At 40.1% G+C, this 20,917-nt stretch overlaps 1 protein-coding gene across 2 annotated transcripts in view; it reads left to right on the top strand.

The window, feature by feature from the left end:
• The window catches only part of MAP3K20 (mitogen-activated protein kinase kinase kinase 20), a 113,305-nt gene that overhangs the window by 37,096 nt on the left and 55,292 nt on the right, over positions 1 to 20,917 (top strand). For both annotated transcript variants that reach the window (XM_015819305.1, XM_015819311.1), the window contains 6 exons: positions 118 to 244; positions 894 to 959; positions 8,509 to 8,537; positions 8,631 to 8,768; positions 12,980 to 13,066; positions 18,052 to 18,126. In XM_015819305.1, coding sequence (XP_015674791.1) covers positions 118 to 244; positions 894 to 959; positions 8,509 to 8,537; positions 8,631 to 8,768; positions 12,980 to 13,066; positions 18,052 to 18,126 — 522 coding nt within the window. The remainder of the gene's footprint in view (positions 1 to 117; positions 245 to 893; positions 960 to 8,508; positions 8,538 to 8,630; positions 8,769 to 12,979; positions 13,067 to 18,051; positions 18,127 to 20,917) is intronic.

Here is a 20,917-nt window from a genome sequence, read left to right as displayed (position 1 = left end):
CATTGTTCAGACTATTTGCTATTGCAACATGGTAGGTAACATCAAATTTGCTAATTTTTTAAATCAAAGATGGCTAATTATTGTGCCTCCGTGTGTTATTAAATGTGCCAATTTAAGCATATTTTTTCCTCTTTTGTAACAGAATATGCTTCTGCTGGGTCATTGTATGACTATATTAATAGCAACAGAAGTGAAGAAATGGATATGGATCATATAATGACCTGGGCAATGGATATAGCTAAAGGTAAGTGAGGTCAATAAGGTCAATAATTCGTAAAAGATTAGAACTCCGTGCTAGTTCCATTTCCTATTCAGTCAAGATCTATTCTTAATCGTTAATCTAAATTACTCAGAGTGCCTAAAGATAGCGCCTTAATTATCTGTCCTATGAAATCTTCAGAAACCTATTTGACTTACTAAATAGTTAGCGCGAGCTTTCCAAAGGTGCTTTCTTTCAAAAGGCAAGTGGATTTTTCTTGTTTTGCTTGAAGAGGTTTCACTTCTCATCCAAGAAGCTTCTTCAATTCAGTTCAGTGAATACGAACTGACCACACCTGAAGCCTTTATTAACGGAAGAACACTGACATCTCCTAAACTCCGCTGAAGATGTTACCTGCCCTGGTAACAGAATGTTTGAAAACCAACCCACAAGCTAGGTACAGGGATAGGCAACCTTGGCTCTTTCATGACTCGTGGACTTCAACTCCCAGAATTCCTGATCCAGCTATGAGAGTTGAAGTCCACGAGTCATAAAAGAGCCAAGGTTGCCTACCCCTGAGGTAGGAGAACGAACCTTCACCCTCACCATCTTACTTGTTTTGGGAACAAGCTACTGCTGGTCCTGACGTAGCAAAATAATTTAAAAAACTTTTTTTTTTCATTTTTACTTTTAGGAATGCATTATTTGCATATGGAGGCTCCAATCAAAGTAATCCATAGAGATCTGAAGTCCCGGAATGGTAATTCAGCATAAATTTTACAATTTTGTTTATTTTTCCTGCAAATATAACATTTTAGGGTTGATACTGAAAAGAGCAGAATTCAATGCACAAGCCACTTTGATATATGGATATGGATATATGGAAATATAAAAGTGCTGCACAGGATTTTAAAGAACATATCCTGCCCACAATATCAAGGACAGGGTACATGATATTACAGTAGCTGCTGTATCAAATTAGTATGCAATGAATATTGCTAATTGAGAGTTGAATCCAATATTTTTCTTTCGGTGTTCTCATTTATTTATTTTTTAAATCTACTCGTTTGAGGTTTTACATGCAGGATGATATTCCAACTGCTTGATTACTTCTGATTAAGTTCAGCTATTCCTCTTGTAACCTTGCGATTAGAGATGGGATTAGAAAGCTTAGATAAAAATGATACCTTTCTTTATTTCCCTTTTCCTATTAGAAAAATAAAAAAAAAATTGAAATATTTTCTAATAGTTTTACTTTTTTAAATGGCACCTAAAATGGTTAACAGCAAAAGAAATTGGACGTGTACAGAATCTAAAAATAACTTAAGTAGTAAAAGAATTTCAATATCTGTTTGGTATGGTGGTGGGCAGAGTCTAGAATACAATTTAGAATGTTCCTTCTCTTTTCAGGGTCATGTTTGACCTGCTGACTCAGGAATTCTGGGAATTGAAGTCCATGAGTTAAAAAAGAGCTGAGGTTGCCTACCCCTGCTCTAGTTAGAAAAAAAAAGAAGAGATGCACTGCACCTTAGCCATTTAGCCCTTTTTAGTTTCATTTTCAGGAAATGTTTAATGTGTTTTAAAGCAAACTTTAATCAAATTCAAATTTTTTGCCTGTAGAAATAATATTTTTGTTAGTATACATCAAATATACTTCTATTGAGAAATTAGGAAATAATATCATATCATATATCATCATATCATATATATCATATATCATATCATATCATCTTTATACTGACTAAATGTGCTAAAAATAACTATTGCATAAATTTCAGTTTTTCCTAAACTATGTATTTTCCTATTTATTTATTACATTTATATGCCTCCATTCTCACCTATAAGGGAACTTCCTTTGGGGTTTTTTTTATTATTCTTTTGGTCTCAAAAGATTGGGAAATTTTAAAATTGTCTGTGATATTTTTTTGCATATTTTAAAGATATATGCGGTTGCATTATAAAGCGTGACAACTTTAGTTTTAAATTATTTCCCAGTAATTGTTAATAATACATTTTTCAGCTCCATGGCTGTAACTCGTTAACTTGACGTTCTCCAGTACAGGAGACGGAGACTCCACCAATGGGTTTTCTTTGTCTGCCTGCTCTTGAGACCAAGTATCCAAAACTTGTCACGCCCCCTCCTACTGGTAATCCAGTCTTAACTTGGTCTCCGCTCTTGATGACTCGTTTTGGCTTGGCTCTCAGCTAGATCAGGTTAGACAATTAATAATCCATTGATGAAGTCTCCCTTAAATATTGGCTATCTCTAAAAAAATTCATTTCTTAACTCAGGGATTAATGCACCTTCCCTCGGGCTGATAGCAGCTTGTGGGAAGTGAGGGGTGAAGGGTGGGAGTGGAATTTCCCTTCCTTCATCTCTCCCAAATCTCAAATAAAGTGGGGGGGGAGGTAGAAGGACAACAGAGACAACTTGTTGACCCTCTCCTCCACCTGCCCAGTTTTCTCCCTCAGGGCACAGCAAAGGCCCTGGCTTCTCTCAGGCCTTCTCAGGCCTGTTGGGGGCCCGTTTAACCGCCCGAAAAGTTGCGGCCGCCATTTTGGCTGCAACTTCGACGGCCGAATCCTTTGACAAAACTTTCAAAAATTTCGTTATTTTCGCTTCAGGCTGCCTTCCGGGACGTGTTCTCTGGGCCCTGTTAGATCCTGACTCCCCCCAGGCCCTTTTCAGGCCGTTCGGAGCCTATTTAGCCGTTCGGAAAGTTGCGGCCGCCATTTTGGATGCAATTTCGGCGGCCGAATCCTTTAACGAAAACAACAAGATCCTTTCTCCTTTTGCCTTCAGGTTCCCTGTGGTGACATTTCCCAGGGCCCTGTTAGACCCTGACTCCCCTCAGGCCTTTTCAGGTCGGTCGGAGCCTTTTCAGCCGATTGAAGTGTTGCGGCCGCCATTTTGGCTACATTCTTTGGCGGCTGATCCCCTTTTAAACAAAAGACTAACTTCTGTCCTCGGCTGCCATCATTAAGGTAGCGATTCTCCTGGGTCCTACATGGCCCACGGGATCGCTAACTGGCCTTTCAAGTGGTCGGAGGCCTGTTTTAGCCTCCTGTGGAGTAGCGGCCGCCATCTTGGCTGCAGTTGTGGCCACAAGCTCTATATCACTGTGATCTGACAGAGGATTAGAGTCCTTGGGGCCCTGTTTCACCCCTCAGTAACATTTCGCCCGCCATTTTGCGGGCAGGCGCCCGGCATTTGGTAGTCTCTGCTCCTCATTTTCAGCCTCTTTTTGGCCAGAGCTGAGGGCGTGGCACGGGCCTGAGGAGTCATTGAGAGGGCGCATAGGGCGTTCAGTTTACCGGTAAATCCGGGCCACATACATCTGGGCGGTGTTCGTCTCCCCTTCACCCCGGTAGCCGCCATCATTTAAATTGTCCGAATCGGACCTGGTAATTTGGAGCTGATTGTTCTGGTGCACTTTGCCTGGTCATCTAAGGCCTCCGGGAGGAGCCCAACAGGTGGTTCCAAACGTGCCTTCGGCTCTGCCTCAACTACCGTGACCATAGTCCAGAGAGAATTTCATTGGTCGGGTGACCAGGGGGGCAGTCCGCGTACTTGCTCCAATACCGCTTCCACCAACAACTTGCCTGCCAGAGCTTTTATCTCAGCTTTTGTTCTGGGATAGCTCAAACGGGATGGAAGGACCCTCGTTGCCCCAGTCCTCAGGCGCGAATCCTCCACCTCCCGGTCACGGCTGCAACCTCCCTTCTGTTCAGAAGGCGGCAGGCAAGTGCAAGGCCAAGACCAAGCACACAATTAAGAAGTCTTCCAAGTTGGCGGAAAAGCAAGCCAGCCGTAGGCACCAGGCCCTGGAGAAGGAGTTCTCCAGGGCACAGAGGCATGCCCAAATAAATTTGGATAGCATGGCGGCCACCGAGCTGGAGCTACCATTGGGTCCATCGACATCTAGTCAGGGAGTATGGTCCATTCCAGGCATGCCGGTGACGTCAACTCTACCCTCCGCCTCAGCTGATCATGCCGCCGCTTCGGGCGTCACCCCTGAGCCCGTCGGTTCTCCAGCGCCCACCTTACCTAGGGGTCCTGACATAGGGGACATATTCTCGGACGGGCGTCTGGAGGCGTTATTGGCTAAGGTGGTGGATAGGGCTCTGACGCAGCGCTCACGCCCACACGACCTAACAGCTACTAACTTGTCCAATCTCTCAGTGACCTCCCCCATGGAGTGCCGGGCGACCCGAGGGCCTGATTCTCCGAACCAGTCCTCGGGAAGTGGTTACTCATCACCTTATGAGGAGGAACTACCCGAGATTGCCTTTTCAGAAGATGAGGAGCTCCCACCTGAGACATCTTCTTTGGGGGGATTATTCAATCGCAACCATTTTCTAACAATCCTTAGAAAAGCCACGGCCACGGCAAACATAGGGACTGACCAGTTTCCACTACCTCAGACTGATCCCACATCCACACCCAGGCCACTTTTTTTCCAGAAGGTGACGACGGAGCACCATGTTCTGCGCTCCTCTATCTTCCTGGAAGGAATTAAGAAGCAATGGGCTTCACCTTCCTCTTTCCCATCGGCAAGCAGTTCAGACAAAAGACTGTACAGAACATCCACGGATCTTTCCGATGCATTGGACATTCCCAAAGTGGATGAGGCTTGGACACCTTTGGTTTCCCAGACGGCTGTGGCGGGGGATCTGTTAGAGGCACTCAAAGCCGATGATAAAAGGTGGGAGCAGACCTTCCGTAAGGCTCATCAATCGGCAGCATGGGCCATCAAAATGGCGACCTCGGCATCCTTTTTTGTACGTACCACCCTTCTGTGGCTTCAACAACTGCAGGCCAGGGTTCCTGTTGAAGACGTGAGAACTCACCAGGACCTGGCCAAGATGGTAGCTGCCACAGAATACACGGCGGATGCGACGTTACAATCGGCAGTGTTTTCGGCCAGAGGCATAGCTTCCAACACGATTGCCAGAAGGATGCTATGGTTGAAACACTGGCAGGCCGATACCAAAGCCAAGTGGCGCTTAGCAACCGCCCCGTACTCGGGTGGCACCCTTTTTGGGGATGCTCTCGCCCCTTATCTAGTAGAGAATAAAGATAAGCGGAAGGTGATGGCCCACCTAAATAAAAGGTCTGATAAAAAATCCACGCCCTTTTTTCGAAGGCCGCCATTTCGTCAGTCGGCGACAGCACCTGCCGCCCAATCAACCAGGCCATTCAATCAGAGACCGGCTAGACCATATGATCGTCCATACGATAGATCTGGCTCTCGCCCCAGGCAGCAGTACCAGCCCAAGCGGCCATTTCGTGGGGCCGGCCGGGGCTACCGCAAGGCCAAATGACTCTGCACAGGCTCTTCCCATTGGAGGAAGACTAACACATTTCTTCCACCAATGGGAACAGACGTCCACGGACGACTGGTTTCTGAGTACCATCCAGCACGGGTTGTCCCTGGAATTTCTAACCACACCCCCGGACCATTTCACCGCCTGTTCGGTATCCAAGGACCCTTCCAAACGAAGACTAATGCAGGAGGCCATCCTTCACCTAACGGAGATTCACGCCATAGAACCGGTTCCATCGGAATACAGGGGCAAGGGGTTCTACTCCATCCTCTTTGTGGTTCCCAAAACCTCGGGAGGTTGGAGGGCTATCCTCGACCTAAAAAATTTGAACCATTATGTAATCTACAAGAAATTCAAAATGCAGTCCCTCCAGTCCATCCTGGGGGGCATCAGACAGGGCGACTTTCTGGCGTCGATAGACCTCACGGAAGCGTACCTGCACATCCCAATCCTATTGGCTCACCGTCGATTCCTACGCTTCTACTACATGGGCAAACACTACCAGTACAGGGCTCTCCCTTTTGGCCTCTCGTCGGCACCCAGGGTGTTCACGAAGGTACTGGCAGTGGTAGCGGCTCAACTAAGAAAAATTCCAGTAAGAGTCCAATGTTACCTGGACGACATCCTCATCCAGGCAATGTCGTTCCAGGCAGCCCAAGCAGACGTACACACCACCATTTGCACCCTTCAACAACATGGTTTCTCGATAAACCTCGAAAAAAGCCACACAGTTCCCTCGTCCAGGCTGCAGCACCTGGGAGCCATTATCGACACATCAGATTGCATGGTCTATCTCTCCCAGGAGCGCATGGTCAACATCATGGAACTGGCTCGACAGGTATCCCGACAGCACATGGTTCCTCTGGTAACACTTTCCCAGTTGTTAGGCAAGATGGTCTCCTGCATAGCCATCGTTCCCTGGGCCAAACTACATTTGCGGGACCTACAGTGGTTTCTCCTCCCCTTCCAACGTCGAAATGCCAGCGCTTCCTGTCGACTGGTCAGGGTTCCGTTACCCGTTCGCAGGGCTCTCCGCTGGTGGTGCTCTCGAGCAGTGTCCAAGGGGTCGCTATTCAAAGAACCGGAACGAGTCACCATCACGACGGATGCCAGTCTATACGGCTGGGGCGCTCACCTGAATTCTCAGTTAGCTCAGGGACGGTGGTCCACCGCGGATCTGCAGAAAAGCATCAACTGGTTGGAACTCAGAGCGATACATCTAGCTCTGCTACACTTCAAACGCTCGATCAAGGGCCGTCACGTTCTAGTCCGCACGGACAACGTAGCGGCCAAGGCGCATGTCAACCATCAGGGGGGCACACGGTCCAGATCCCTGATGATGGAGGCGAGAAGGATGTTCACCTGGGTGGAACCCAACTTGGGATCACTCAGAGCAGAACACATATCGGGGGTCAACAACCGACAAGCGGACTTTTTGAGTCGTGCCACGGTGGACCCTTCGGAGTGGGGGCTACACCCGAACCTGTTCTCATCCATCACCCACAGGTTCGGCCAACCAGTCCTCGATCTATTCGCCTCGCAGGACAATGCCCAGCTTCCCAGATTTTACTCCCGCTACTTCCACCCCAGGGCAGAAGGGATGGATGCTCTACGAGTTCCATGGCCACGGGGCCTTCTTTATGCATTTCCCCCACTGCCTCTTATTCCAGCAGCAATCCGCAAACTCATACACGAATGGGCGGAGGTGCTCTTTGTGGCTCCGTATTGGCCACAGAGGCCGTGGTTTGCCGACTTGGTGAATCTGGCTCAATCGCCCCCGTGGAAGATTCCTCATCACGTAGTGTCACTACATCAGGGAAGCATCAGCCATCCAGACCCGCAATGGCTGCAACTAGCCGTCTGGCGCTTGAGCGCCAAATAATGACATGTGAATCATTTTCCTCACGAGCGATTACCATTATCCAGGCGGCTCGCCGCCCGTCAACCAACCATGTCTACGACGCCACTTGGAAGAATTTTTGCCTCTGGTGTAGTCAGAAAAAATTTGACATTAATTCACTGACAATTCCCCAAATAGTTGATTATCTCCTGGATGGACTGGATAGAGGACTTGCACCTGCAACTATCCGAAGGCAGGTGGCGGCCTTATCCACTCTTATCTCTTGCGCTGATTCTATTTCATTAGCTCACCATCCAAGAATTCGAGCCTTTATCAAGGGAGCTTGTAACACCAGTTCTCCGGTGGTTCACAGGTATCCATCCTGGGAGTTGCCACGAGTTCTTCGCGCTCTCATGCAGTTTCCCTTTGAACCACTGGCGACCGTTTCTTTGAAACACTTGTCACTAAAGGTGGCCTTTTTGGTGGCCATCACTTCGGCCAGGCGTATATCTGAGCTGGCCGCAATGTCGGTCAGGCCGGATTTATGCATATTTCACAAGGACAGGGTGGTGTTACGACTCGATCCTTCTTTCATCCCGAAAGTTAATACTCTCTTTCACAGAACACAGGAGGTGATTCTTCCAAATTTTAGCCCGAATCCGTCACATGACTTGGAGCGGCAGTGGCACACATTGGACGTCCGCAGGGCATTATGGCGTTATATCAAGCGCACGGAGCCGTTCCGTAAATCCGAAGCTCTATGGGTGTCCTTCCGGCCTGGCACCCTAGGCCAGAAGGTCTCCGCCGGCACCGTTGGCAGGTGGATCCGGAGCTGCATAGGAGAGGCGTACCAGGTTTCGTCTCTGCCGACTCCAAGTCATATTACCGCACATTCTACTCGGAGTGCAGCAACAACGGCTGCATGGGCCACTCAGGCGTCCATTGAGGAGATTTGTGGGGCCGCTACATGGTCCTCGCCCTCTCCGTTCATACGCCATTACAAAATTGACAGGTTCGCTGCGGCGGACGCCTCCTTTGGTAGGAGGGTTCTCCAGCAAGTGATTTCCGATGAGACATCTTGAGCCTTTTCGTTTTTCCCACCCTATGGGACAGTGAGGCTTTGGTATGTCCCATNTTTCAGTGGTTATAGCTGGTGATGGAGTATTGAAGGTAAGAATATTTCAGTCTTTTTATAAAAATATTTGTTGTGCTGAATTGGGCATGTTGTTGTTTTTAAAAAAATCTCTATTCCCCCCCCCCCAGATTTGTGATTTTGGGGCTTCAAGGTTTCATTCCCATACAACACACATGTCTCTCGTTGGTACTTTTCCTTGGATGGCTCCAGAAGTAATACAGAGTCTCCCAGTATCAGAAACATGTGATACATATTCATACGGTGTGGTGAGTAAACCTATTTCTGTCCACGCTTCTGAATGCATTATATAAATCTGTCTTTAGACAACTGGATATAATTCATGTTCATGTTCCATACACATGTGAAGGCACAAAAACAAAGTTCTATTTCTGAGGCACTCATTGCGCCTTGTATATCTCCCACCCACCCACCCACAGTATTTTGGATTTCATCGTTCTCTAATTTTGTGGTAAAATTTTTGGCACAAAAAAAGCTACTGCCATATCCATGCCAACAAGCTTATAGTCAGCAAACTTCTGGAGAACATCTGATTATCTGTTACTTCCAAGATCCACAGTTCTGCCACAGAAATCATACTTTAGATTGTTTCTTTAAAAAAACCATTTTTACTCTTTCTCATGAAACTTATATTAATTAATTAAAAATCAATGTTTAAAGCAGCTAAGAATGACTTGAATCTTCCTGATTTCAAGGAGAACTAGTCATTGCTTATTTACAGTCAAACCTGTAAGCATCCATTCAGGAGAAAACTAAAGGAAGTTTAATGGGACCGATTGCCAGACAAGCATATCTAGCATTGCAGCTTGAATCCAGCTCAAGTTTTTTGGAAAAAAGTTAACTTCGTAAAAAGAAGCAATTCAGGAATCAGCTTCTGAATAAAAAATTGATCACTGGTTAAAGCAGGTATGTCCAACCTTTAGACTTGCCTGGACTGCATTGAGTGAAGAGGAATTGTCTTGGGCCACATGTAAAACATGTGGTTAATGTACCTATAAATAATTTATTTAAATAAATTATTTTACATATAAATAATGTTAAAAGTTTACTATCTTGAGGGTGGCATTACTAGTTGTCCACGACCACATATGCCGCAGGTTGGACACACCTGGGTTAAAGTAAAGCAGTTGAATAATAGTTATATTTTTCAGGCACATACAGGCAGTTTCAAACCCTGTAAAATCTTTTTTCCCCCTCAGCTTAGTGTTCTGCATCTTAAATAGTGAAAAGAGCTTGAAACATTTAGAGAGAGAATGAAATTCGGAAATAATTGCAGTTTGGCTCAGAGTTAAATGTTTATAGATAAATAATAATTAATTAAGTTGTTCCCTTGCTACTGTCAATGGGGCAGAAAAGAGTGAATTCCCAGGCTTTTGTGCGATCTCAAAATCTGTTCCTTCCATAGCACAATTTTTAGAAGGGGAGGGTAGATCCAGAGGGAATTTAGGAGGAGAAAGTCCTGTCAGACATGGTTTTACTTCTGTACATTTTAAATTCTACTCTAGAAATTGGTTCAAGTAAACTTAAGCGCATTAGTATTGATTCTCCTCACTGTTGATTTCTATCGAGATTTTTTTTTTTCCTGTAGGCTTTCAACTTCTAATCAAGCAGACTAACAATGTGCTCCAGAGATAATGAATCCATGAAAAATGTGGCAGTTTTTGATTTAAAACAATCTCATCCGTGAATAAAAGTTTTGAATGGTCAAGTAACACAATCTAGAGCACTAACAAATGGCTTTTGTGGTGCACAGACATCTGCTTTTCATCATTTGAAGCACAGCTGAAATTGTGACAACAAAGAGCAGAATCCTTTTCAAATGTAAACTACTACTATGTTGAGAAATACTATTCTATTGGCAGAATCTGTAGCATTCCTTTTATTTATTATTTTCTCTGCCAGAATGGAATGTATTCATTAAACTATTACACTGCGTACAATGTACAGTGAAGCATTTTTCCACTTTAGTATGCTGCCCACCTAAAGGTCCAGGTTTTCTTGGTCAAGCTGAATTTGTCTTTTGCAAATAAGTCACAAGAACATGAGGAAAGGTGATTGTTGTACCCATTTATAGTTTTCTGACCTTTAGAAATTATTTCATGAAGCTGGAATAGACGGTCTCAAGTTCGGTATCCCTTTATTTGGAAGTAAGCCACAATCTCCTGAAATAAATTGTGTTTTAAAAAGTAAACATGCTTTTAGTCAGAATCTTCTGTTATATGAAAATGACCCAAAGCTGAATTCAGATTTAAGATTTATAATCTATCCAGTTATAAATATCTGTTGCCTGCCAAATAATGTTTAATATCATCTAACTTACTGTTTTATTGTCCTAGACATAGAACTTTGTAGTAGGAGAAAGGTAACATGGTCTTTTACCTGATATGAGAGTTATACAATTCAAATATAACCCCAGTAAAATTTCCACCAGCACATATATCTGTGCGGTGACCAATAAATTTAAATAAATAAATATAATGTGTACAGTATATGTTTAATATAGCAGACTTCAAGTTTGGAAATAACAATCAACTGAAAATGTATCATGACACTGAGTAATAATGTACATATGTCACCTTTGGTACGATGAAAACATCTTAAACATCTTCCTTTAAACCAAAGTGTTAGGTTTGTTGTTTAGTTGTGCAAAGTGCCTATATTTCTTAATGAATTATAGTTAGCAGCTGTGATTGAGAGTGACAGTAAGGTTTGGGAAACTCCAGCTATGCTGACCAAAAATTTTGAGAAACATATTTTTGTGAACCATATAGTATCTGTCTGTCTGCCTGTCTGTCTATCATCTATCTATCTGTACACATGTATGTATTTATGTATACATGTGTGTGTGTGTGTGTGTGTGTGTGAGTAACTTACTCTACATATTTCTGGGCTCTTGTTGGCTTCAACCACTTTGTATATCATCACAGATTTTTTAAATGACTTTTTACTGTGCCAGAATTTGAAGCAGGTGCATACCTGTAGTTTTCTTTATTCGATTTGTCATAACTGACCTTTTAGAAAAGATGTAATCATCCTACCGCAATTGCATTCCCATATTATTATTTATGTAATTGTAAAACTGCTCCCTCCGTCCCATAACAACAAAATAGGCAGCTATGAGTTAGCAATATAAAATCAAGACAGGATATACATTTAAACCTAACAAATAAATAATAGCTACTTGGTCAATCTGGATATTTTTGTATGTGTGCGACAGAAGAAAAAGGATAAAGCTAGATGAAGAGGAAGGCCTGGCCAGATAATCACAACAGAGAAAAATGTTTCTGTTTCCTTTCACTGCCCATAATTCTTTAAAACAGGATACAGTAGTCTCTGTCTCCATTGTTATGTCCTCAGCACAATGGTTTTTCAGTAATAAACTTTTATAGTTTTATAACATAATCAGGTCTATTTAACCCCTAAGATGCTGTGGTAAATCCTGTGATTGAAAGCCTGGCTGAATATCAAGGATTAATAAGTTATTAATTACCTTTTTAAAAAGGTAGTTGGCCCAACTAAACCCAAATGTGAACCATAAATTAAGAATTTTAAATACTTAATGGAGAATATTGATCTCTGCAATTCTTAGCCAGGCCATTAACTTGTTAGAAAATATCAATAGGATATCAATCAATATCAATAGCAAATAGAAAATATCGATATTTACTTTAGCTAAATAATGTATTTTCCAACTCAGATCGACAGAAATATGTCTGCTTTGTGAAGTGAAGAGAAGGCAGTTTCTTTTGTAAATATAACTGCTTGCCTGGAAAAAAAAGATTATTGCTCTCTTTGACATAACCAGTTATATTATCTTTTTAGTATAATGGTGGAATATCATCCAAATAAAATCAGCTGAGGTCGTATTGTACTGTAAAGTAAATTTATATGTCTGTTATTTGGCTAAGTATGAAATATAATTAACTATAAAATATTTCTATAAAGTTGCTATTAATACCAAAATATGTGAAAAAGCTATTTCGTTGCTTACAAATCTCTTGTGCTATAGTATCTGTTTTTTAAATTTTAGACATAACTCTAGAAAGAACAATCCCAAATGGACAGAGAAAGTCTCTGGTTTAAAGTACAAGAAGGAATAGGTTCCAGAAACATTTTTCTAGTTTTTCTAGCTGAAAACAAGAAGTCTGTTTCTTGACTATCCCAACTATTGAACAGTGGAGGTACAACAGGATATTCACAAAATCTAGTCCCTGGCTCTCTCTCAGTAATTGGGAGAGAGGGTTCTTATTAAATAAGGGTTCTTATTAAAAATAAGAAATATTCAACATTGACTTGGTGTAACTGTCTTAAGCACAAACATATATCCAGTTTTTTGCCAATAGGCTTTGACTGCCTGGTAATTGGATACAGACCACAGTGTATCAAGGTTTAATAATATATTTAAAATACAAAGTACAGTAATAAAAAAATCCTTTTTCTTTTCTTTTTTCCATTCCAGGTTCTCTGGGAGATGCTAACAAGGGAAGTCCCCTTTAAAGGCTTGGAAGGATTACAAGTAGCTTGGCTTGTAGTGGAAAAAAATGAGGTAAGACTACTTTTCTACATTCAGGTACATAGATCAGAAAACAGTGTTGGGTTTTGCAAAAGACTTTTTCATCTTCCTCAAATTGAAAGTAAGTTCACGCGTATGGAAAGATTAGCAGTAGGAGCTAACACAAAGGGTCAAAGTGATGTTATTCCTCATGAATGGACCCTTTACATCTAATTGTTGCAGCTTCACGTCGTGATGCTGTAGATCAAAAATTATACAAGTACTGTACTAGTTTCTCAGTCTCAATTGTAAAACCTGGGGGTTTGTTCTTAGGGATGAAAGAAGCCATTGCGTCCAAGGTAGGAGAACAGTTTAACTCCATCTCCTGCATTTAGGACATCTTTATACTGGCCGGGAGTTGATCTATCTGTCAGAGACCTTCAGCTACTTCAACTTAACTCTCCCAGCAGGAGTCACTATAATACAAGAAACTGCCACTTAGATGAGGATTTCAAAAATAAAAGAAGATAAAAATAGTTTAAAAAGAAGAAAATTACAGTTTTGCCACCCACGTTCCTCAGTCCATTGAAGATGAGCTCCTCACTGGAACTGGTAAGGCTATGCCATAGTTGTAAGCCTCCTCATGCCGTGTCTTTCCACTTCAAAAGGACTTCAGTGGCGTAAACACCCTTTGTACGTGTCCCCAGTGTTGCTTTTCTTCTGGCTACAAATTGAGGCTTTCAGGTAGTTGAACATGTGAGTGCATATTTGAACACATGATCTCTTTAGTATCAAAGATAGGAAGTGTAGTTTTAAAGAAGAAATGTAGTGCGGGCGGCTTTATTGCATGCAGATAAGATTAGGGATTCCTCCTCTGTCTAAGTTGGCTGGAAGGTTGGGTAAAATTATGAAACAACTTAGGCAATTTCTGTAGTATGACTTCTTGTTTTCTTTGTTTTATTGCTGGCTCTGTAAGTTATTGTTAACGTCTTTACATATAATAAATTTAATTATCATGTTTAAAAAAACAGGAAGGAATTAATGTAAAACATGACATTCTCACTTTTAAACGTTCTTTCTGAACTATAGAAGGCCTGTGATATCTGTGAATCGATGTGGAATAACCAATTTAGTTGGGATGTTCTGCCACTCGCTATAAATTTATATCTGTGATTCTTACAAATTTAATCTTGAAATAATAAGATGTAGCAAGTATCATTCTTATTTTTTAAGCATGAGGAAAGTTTTATTTGATCTCATCAAAATAGCCTCATCCCATCCTATAGACAAACATTAAGCAAGAAACTTCTCCATCTAGATCAGGGGTAGGCAACCTCGGCTCTTTTATGAGTCATGGACTTCAACTCCCAGAATTCCTGAGTCAGCTGACTCAGGAATTCTGGGAGTTGAAGTCCATGACTCATAAAAGAGCCGAGGTTGCCTACCCCTGATCTAGATCAATGCTCTGATCTTATAGTTGGATACAAGATTTTGGTATGTAACAAATGTATCAACACTAGATCAGTTCTGCAACTTCATATTAGTTTCCTTAAACCGGATATAATCCAATCCAAATGAAGCACATTAGTAATCTCACCAATTCTAGACGTTTCTCTTTGCCTTTGAAATGAATGAAATGTAGAATTCTTTAACTTTATTGGATTGCATAACAATGAAATAGATTTTAAGGAGAATCAAAGCTTTACCCGTAGTGGGCTGGAAATATTCATCAATACTTTGAAAAAGTCAAAGACATTAAGAGGAATAGTAGTGGCTACAGTTGAAGTGCTCATAGGTTCAATAGAATAATGCAGTAAATATAGAAATAATACCCATAACAAAAAGTTATACTTTAAAAAAAACAACTTGATTTCAGGTTCTTCCTGATGCAAAAAAACCTGAAATACCTACAGTATATATTCTTTATGACATTAAAATAACCCCTAATAAAGTGGTCGAATATCTGAGGCACTAGCCTCCCAGTGAATTGTCACTCTGCAAAGTATTTGTTCAGTTCAAAATAAGTTAGTCATGCTTTAGTCCCATTGAAATCAATGGGACCTAAATTCACTATAATTAACTTGTCCCGCTGATTTTAATGGGCCTAAAACATGACTTATAACATGACATATTGACTCCACCACCTTATAATTACACTGTAAGGAAAAACAATGAATCTCATATTTGGTCCTTGGGAGAATTCTATTCTTTGGAAAGTTGGAGCAGATGAAACCCATAAGACACTTAAAGACAATGGAAGTCAACCCTTATTCCAAAAAAGTGCAGAAGAATATGAAAGATACATAGCACTGCTTACAGAGGCTTCTATTCTGTTGAAGACTTATTTAGAGTCCAGATGAAGTTCATAGTCAGAGATTTGAACAAAGAGTTCTGGTTCAGTATGTGTCCATTTAAATTATACTAGCTTTTAAATGAGTGGTCAGTGAGAGACTCTTTAAGTCTGCAGGTGCTACTCATATATAAGTCACATGGTATATATAGTACTCAGTAAGAGTGATACCTGAGTAGAGAATTACATCTCCTACCTATACCATGCCCATATCTTTTACTATTGTTTCCTTGATAATCTGCATGCTCTTTATTAGAGGTGTAAATTCTGTTAAAGGAGATTTTAATATCAAATGAAATTAATATATTATTAAGACATGTCACTTTTATTAGAATATAACTGCTTTGAGGGTCTACCCGATGAATAACCTTCTATTCCAGCGAGATATATGTAAGCAATCATTTTCTATCCCTGGAACTGTGAGGGTGAGAGACAAATGCCATGGCTAGATTGTCAGATGTATTTTTAGGGAAATGACCTACTTGACTATCAAGTGTCAATGCTACTTTGTTTATGCCAAAAGATTTCTTGAATTGACTTCTGATCTCAATATTTTTTGCATTTATAATACTCGTGATTTAAGGATTTCTAATCGGGTTACACAACTACTGTGTACATTTCTTCTTTCCTGTTTTCCATTTTCTTAACATATCTTCTTGGTTTTGTTTTTGTAAAATAACACCTGTTTGGAGCATAACAGCTATAAGATTTTGCAAGTCCTAGTATACTCATACAGTGACCTATTTTATTTAACTTACTCTATATGCCTCTTTGAAAACTGTCGTTTTAAACACTAAACAGAGTTGTGAGAAACTCAGATATAACTACTTTTTATAATTATATCCTTCTGTTAATCCACAGAATTTGCTGTAATTTTTTCTGTCTTGCTATGAGGATGAGGATATTAACAGTTATCTTTTTCTATCAGGAACAGCGATACCATTATTTTTCTTATTGTGGCATTTCTTTTACTATCAATAGCATAGTAACAAACTATATGCAGACATTCTAGTTATCAGAAAACTGTAATTAACACACTAATATATTCTTGTTAAGGTTTAGTTTTAAATAACAAGTTGCATCTCTCCTTACTATAATAGAAATTGAGTAAATAGATAAGTGCTATTAAACATTTTAGATTTAATTTTTTATTTTTAATAGAATGTCTAGCATCTTCAATATATTAAAAGTTTGTCTGAATATTTTTGAAGTATGAATGATAAAATATGTCACTTGTAAATACTTTTTTGCAGCAGGCTGGATAGGATTCTGTTAGGGAGTTGGGAGTTATTATCCCCAATAAACAGATTCTGTTATTTTGTTATTTACCATTCATTTTTGGTTACTACTTGCCTTTTTTTCATCACAGTCTTTCCTAACCTTATACGCTGTTGGCCAATATAAACTGGATTTTTATTACATTTACTCATCATTATAATGCTAGACTGCTTTATGGTTAACTTCACATGATAATTACTATACATATTTAAATTTGAATGATTATTTTAAGAACGATGTAGATCACAAGGCCTCTTAACATTATTTAACACTTATTTTAAATAACTAATAGGTCTATGCATTCTTTGAAAATGATTCAGAGAAGCTCTTTATAACTTATGTGAACACGGCATCTTACTAGTCGTCATTAAAGCAGGCTGCTGTTTTCAGTCTTCTGTGGAAACCAGAAAAAAGATGCTGCTACTTTAAGAAGCTGACTCATTGTACTCTCAAAGCATCTGCATCTTTTTTCAGGCTTGCGTGGAGGCATGAAAAACTGTAGGCTGCTTTTTTTTTGAATACAAGAAACACACTCTGGCTTTGTATTGTATAGTCCAAAGCACATCATCTCATTCATTTTCAAAGCAGTGTAGAAAATAACCAATGAAGAAGTGTATATAAGTATTTAATGTGTCCAACAAAACAAAGATGGATTTAATGTGAATGAATATTTCAGGAGGGATTCAGAATATTTCAGGAGGGATTCAGAAATTTAGATTCTTTAAAACCTTGGGAAAAAATACCTATACATACTTCATGCTATATTGGGTATGAAAGCAAGAGAAATGTAATGTAATTTTAAAAGATTTGTAGATATTACTGGGATATAATTCTAAAAACTTTTCCCTCCAAAAAAGTTATACAGTATTATTTTTCCCACAATGGTAATAGTTTTAGGAAAGTTTTTTCCCCATAATGTAGCCGTAGGACCAAGTTTTTTGGAATGCATCCATGTTTTCAACATTTCAAAACCGAAATTGCTGTTGTTTATTTATTCATTCAATTTATACCCCCCTTCCCCATAACTAGAAAAAATACTTTGCATCAACGGTGCGGTTAAACTTGGCTAGGTACATATGTCATTTCATACAAAACCCAAAGTGTACCATTCAGCATGTGTAGCATTTGTCTCAGCAGCAGTGATCTTTTGCATCTGGTTACTGAAGCACCATTATTGCTTCTCAACTTCTTGGGAGAATAATAGTTTAGTTTACTGTCACCATCTCCTTCCAGGCATAGGCATTTTGGTATGATGTCCTCTGCTCTGTTCTGTTTTTATGGCAAGCTCTGATCTATTTTTTAGCTCTATTGCACACCGAAGATCTTCATATTTTAGATCTAAAATTTGAAAGGCTATGGGATGATGGTAGGTTCTTCGTTTATATTCACTACTTTCTTCCTTCTATTTCAGAGACTGACCATTCCAAGCAGCTGCCCTGGAAGCTTTGCAGAATTGATGCTCCAATGTTGGGAAGCAGACCCAAAGGTATTTCTTTAGACTGATATACCATTGTATTAAGTTTATTATTATTATTATTATTACTTTAATTTATACCCCGCCCTTCTCCCGAGGGACTCAGGGCGGCTTACAGGTAAATAAAAACATTGTTTATTTTTTTTAAAGGCACTGTCAGGAAATAGGTTGATGCTGAACATTGGAGAGTTAGAGACCCTTAGCTTGTATATGATTTAAACATGCTGATTGTTGGCTTTTTCGATACAGAATTATTTAAGAAAGGAAGCAGGTCAAAGAATGTAATAATCCTGCCTTCTACTAATGAACGGAACTTCCTAAATACAATTTATATTTTGTTACAAAATAATTTTGATTGTATTTATTTATTTATCACCTTGGCTTAAGGACTGCTCCATTTCTAAATATTTTGTACAGTACAGTGAATTAACAGCTAACCAACATTAATGAAAATTAATGTTCATTACTCTTGATAATCCCCAGTTGCCTATTTTTTTGTTTTACCATGTATATGAAGTACTCACAAGGAAGTGGTTGGATTCTAATTCTGCCAAAGGTCTGTAGTCGTGTGTTGTTAGAGGGCAACAGACTGCAAAAAGCTGTGGGCTGAAAAATCCAGTTATGACATTCATTCTTCATTCTTCTGCACAATATTGCACAAGAATTGTGTATATCGTGAGCACAGTAATCCTCTTCAGTCCTTGAAGTGAAGAATGTGACATCATAGAATCATATGATATAAACATCAGAAAGAATCTTGGTGATCACTATATATAATAAAAGTGCAGATAAAAGAAATGATATCAAATTGGGTCCTTTTGCAATCTCAGAAATCAGTGGGCAATAGTTTGTGTTTCCTCCTGGATTAGTGTATGTACAAGTGAACTCAGCATCCTTGGCAGAATCAGTGATAGGCCATGGAAAACTGAGAGTTGGATTTTTGCATTCCACAATTTTTTTGCATTTTTTTTAAAAAAACTTTACATTATTCAGTAGTTACTAATACATTATTAGTATTTGGCAAGTTTGAATTTAGGATAATCCAGAGTGTAATTAACACCAATGAAATATATTCTATTGTGGTATTTCTTGCATCTGTTACTGTGATGGTTTAGTTCAGAAGTGTTAACTTTGAGTGGTGTCAAATGTTACTAGGCAAAGACATTTTTGTGGAGGAAAATTTGAGAGCTATTTAGCTGCTATAAAACAGGGTTTTTCAACCAGTGGTACGGGTACCACCTGTGGTATATTGGCACCTGGCAGGTGGTACGTGACCATCCTAGAAAAGTAGTGGCGGGGGAGGGGAATGAGAGCGCCGCCAGGCAGGCAGGTGTCTTGCTCGGCTGTGCCTTGGGGGAGCACTTTTTTCAGTGCCATTGTAACGTTGAACAGTCACTAAGCAAACTGTTGTAAGTCGAGGACTACCTGTACTTTATCACTTTTTTCCTTTTTTTCTTTTTGGTCATCAAGTTTTTGACACCTTGCTAGGTGACTGGTGGTACTTGGATATTGCCATATCCTAAAAGTGGTACAGTGGGTGAAAAGGTTGAAAAGCCCTGCTATAAAAGAATAATAACAATTTATTAAATTTATATAACCCCCCACCCCCAACCTGGCCCAAAGTCTGAAAATTTGGTCCCTGCCAAATGCTGCTAGTTGTCCTGAACTCTTAGACTCCTGCTACATCCAGTCCTTACCCATGTCCGATTGGAAGGAATATATGATGCATAATGAAGAAACACACTCATCGGTGCGTATCTGCATGTAGATTATGCTTCTACTGTTCCTAAAAGCATTAAACACTAAAGTAGTCTTCCCCAATCTGTGTTCTCCCGTGCAACTTGACTGGCAAAAACCAGGTTGCTACATTTAGGTCCTACTGCAAAGATTTGGGTAAAATATTGTGTGTGAACCTGTCATGTGGGGTGAAATGAACAGAACAGCCACTGTTTAGTTTTAAAAGCACCTAGGTTATAATCCATGCAGATTGACCAAAAATGACAAGACAGAACAGAAAAACAGAAAAAGAAATACCTTCACTTAAACATTAAATAGGCAGTTCTTACAGAGAAGAACACTTGTCTCTTTTTGTTACACACACACACATACACACACACGTATATATATATGAATAATGTTGTTTGACATTTGAAATAAAGAAATTGTCTCTCTTTTATAATGTGAAAATCACTTGGATCTGCCTGGGAGAGACACCTCAGCATTGTTCCTAATTGTTTTTGTGCACCCAAATTAAAATGCACGTTTTAATTGCCGCATCTGTAATTTTAGCAGAAATGGTATAATTACAGGCATGATGCAGAGAGAGTGTGCATCATCCCTTTATTATGTCTCCACATTTTGGTTTCCACCTTTTGTCTTAACCTTGTCTGGGGTCTGTCAAACAGACTACTGGAGGCAATGCACTCTTGAGAAGCATTTTACTAAGACTTTTTCAGTTTTCAACAATTATCCCACTTTTTGCACTATAACAAAAGAAGCTTTAAATTCAGAAGAGAATGCGGGGAAATTTATGACTGCTTTGTCTGAGTCCATTCAGATTGGCTTGGGCTGTGCATAGCCCCATCTTCCTCTCTGCTTTGTCACTGGACTTCAGGATGACTTGACTTCCCAGGTTACAAAATGCTAAAATTGGTACACTCTTTCCTACTGAAAAAGTATAGAAAATTAAATATATTAGCGCTGTTATTTAATTCTTATGATTACACCAGGTTCTCCCAGATTTTTAGAGAATTTGATGTAAAGGTACATTTTACTATCAAAGTATAATTGGAAATTTCGCACA

The sequence above is a fragment of the Protobothrops mucrosquamatus genome, unplaced genomic scaffold (genome assembly GCF_001527695.2).
Source record: "Protobothrops mucrosquamatus isolate PMUCROS unplaced genomic scaffold, P.Mucros_1.0 scaffold_148, whole genome shotgun sequence".
NCBI classification, from domain to species: domain Eukaryota; kingdom Metazoa; phylum Chordata; class Lepidosauria; order Squamata; family Viperidae; genus Protobothrops; species Protobothrops mucrosquamatus.
The sequence above is the reverse complement of the archived record's forward strand: the minus strand, read 5'-3'. Positions and strand labels throughout refer to the sequence as shown.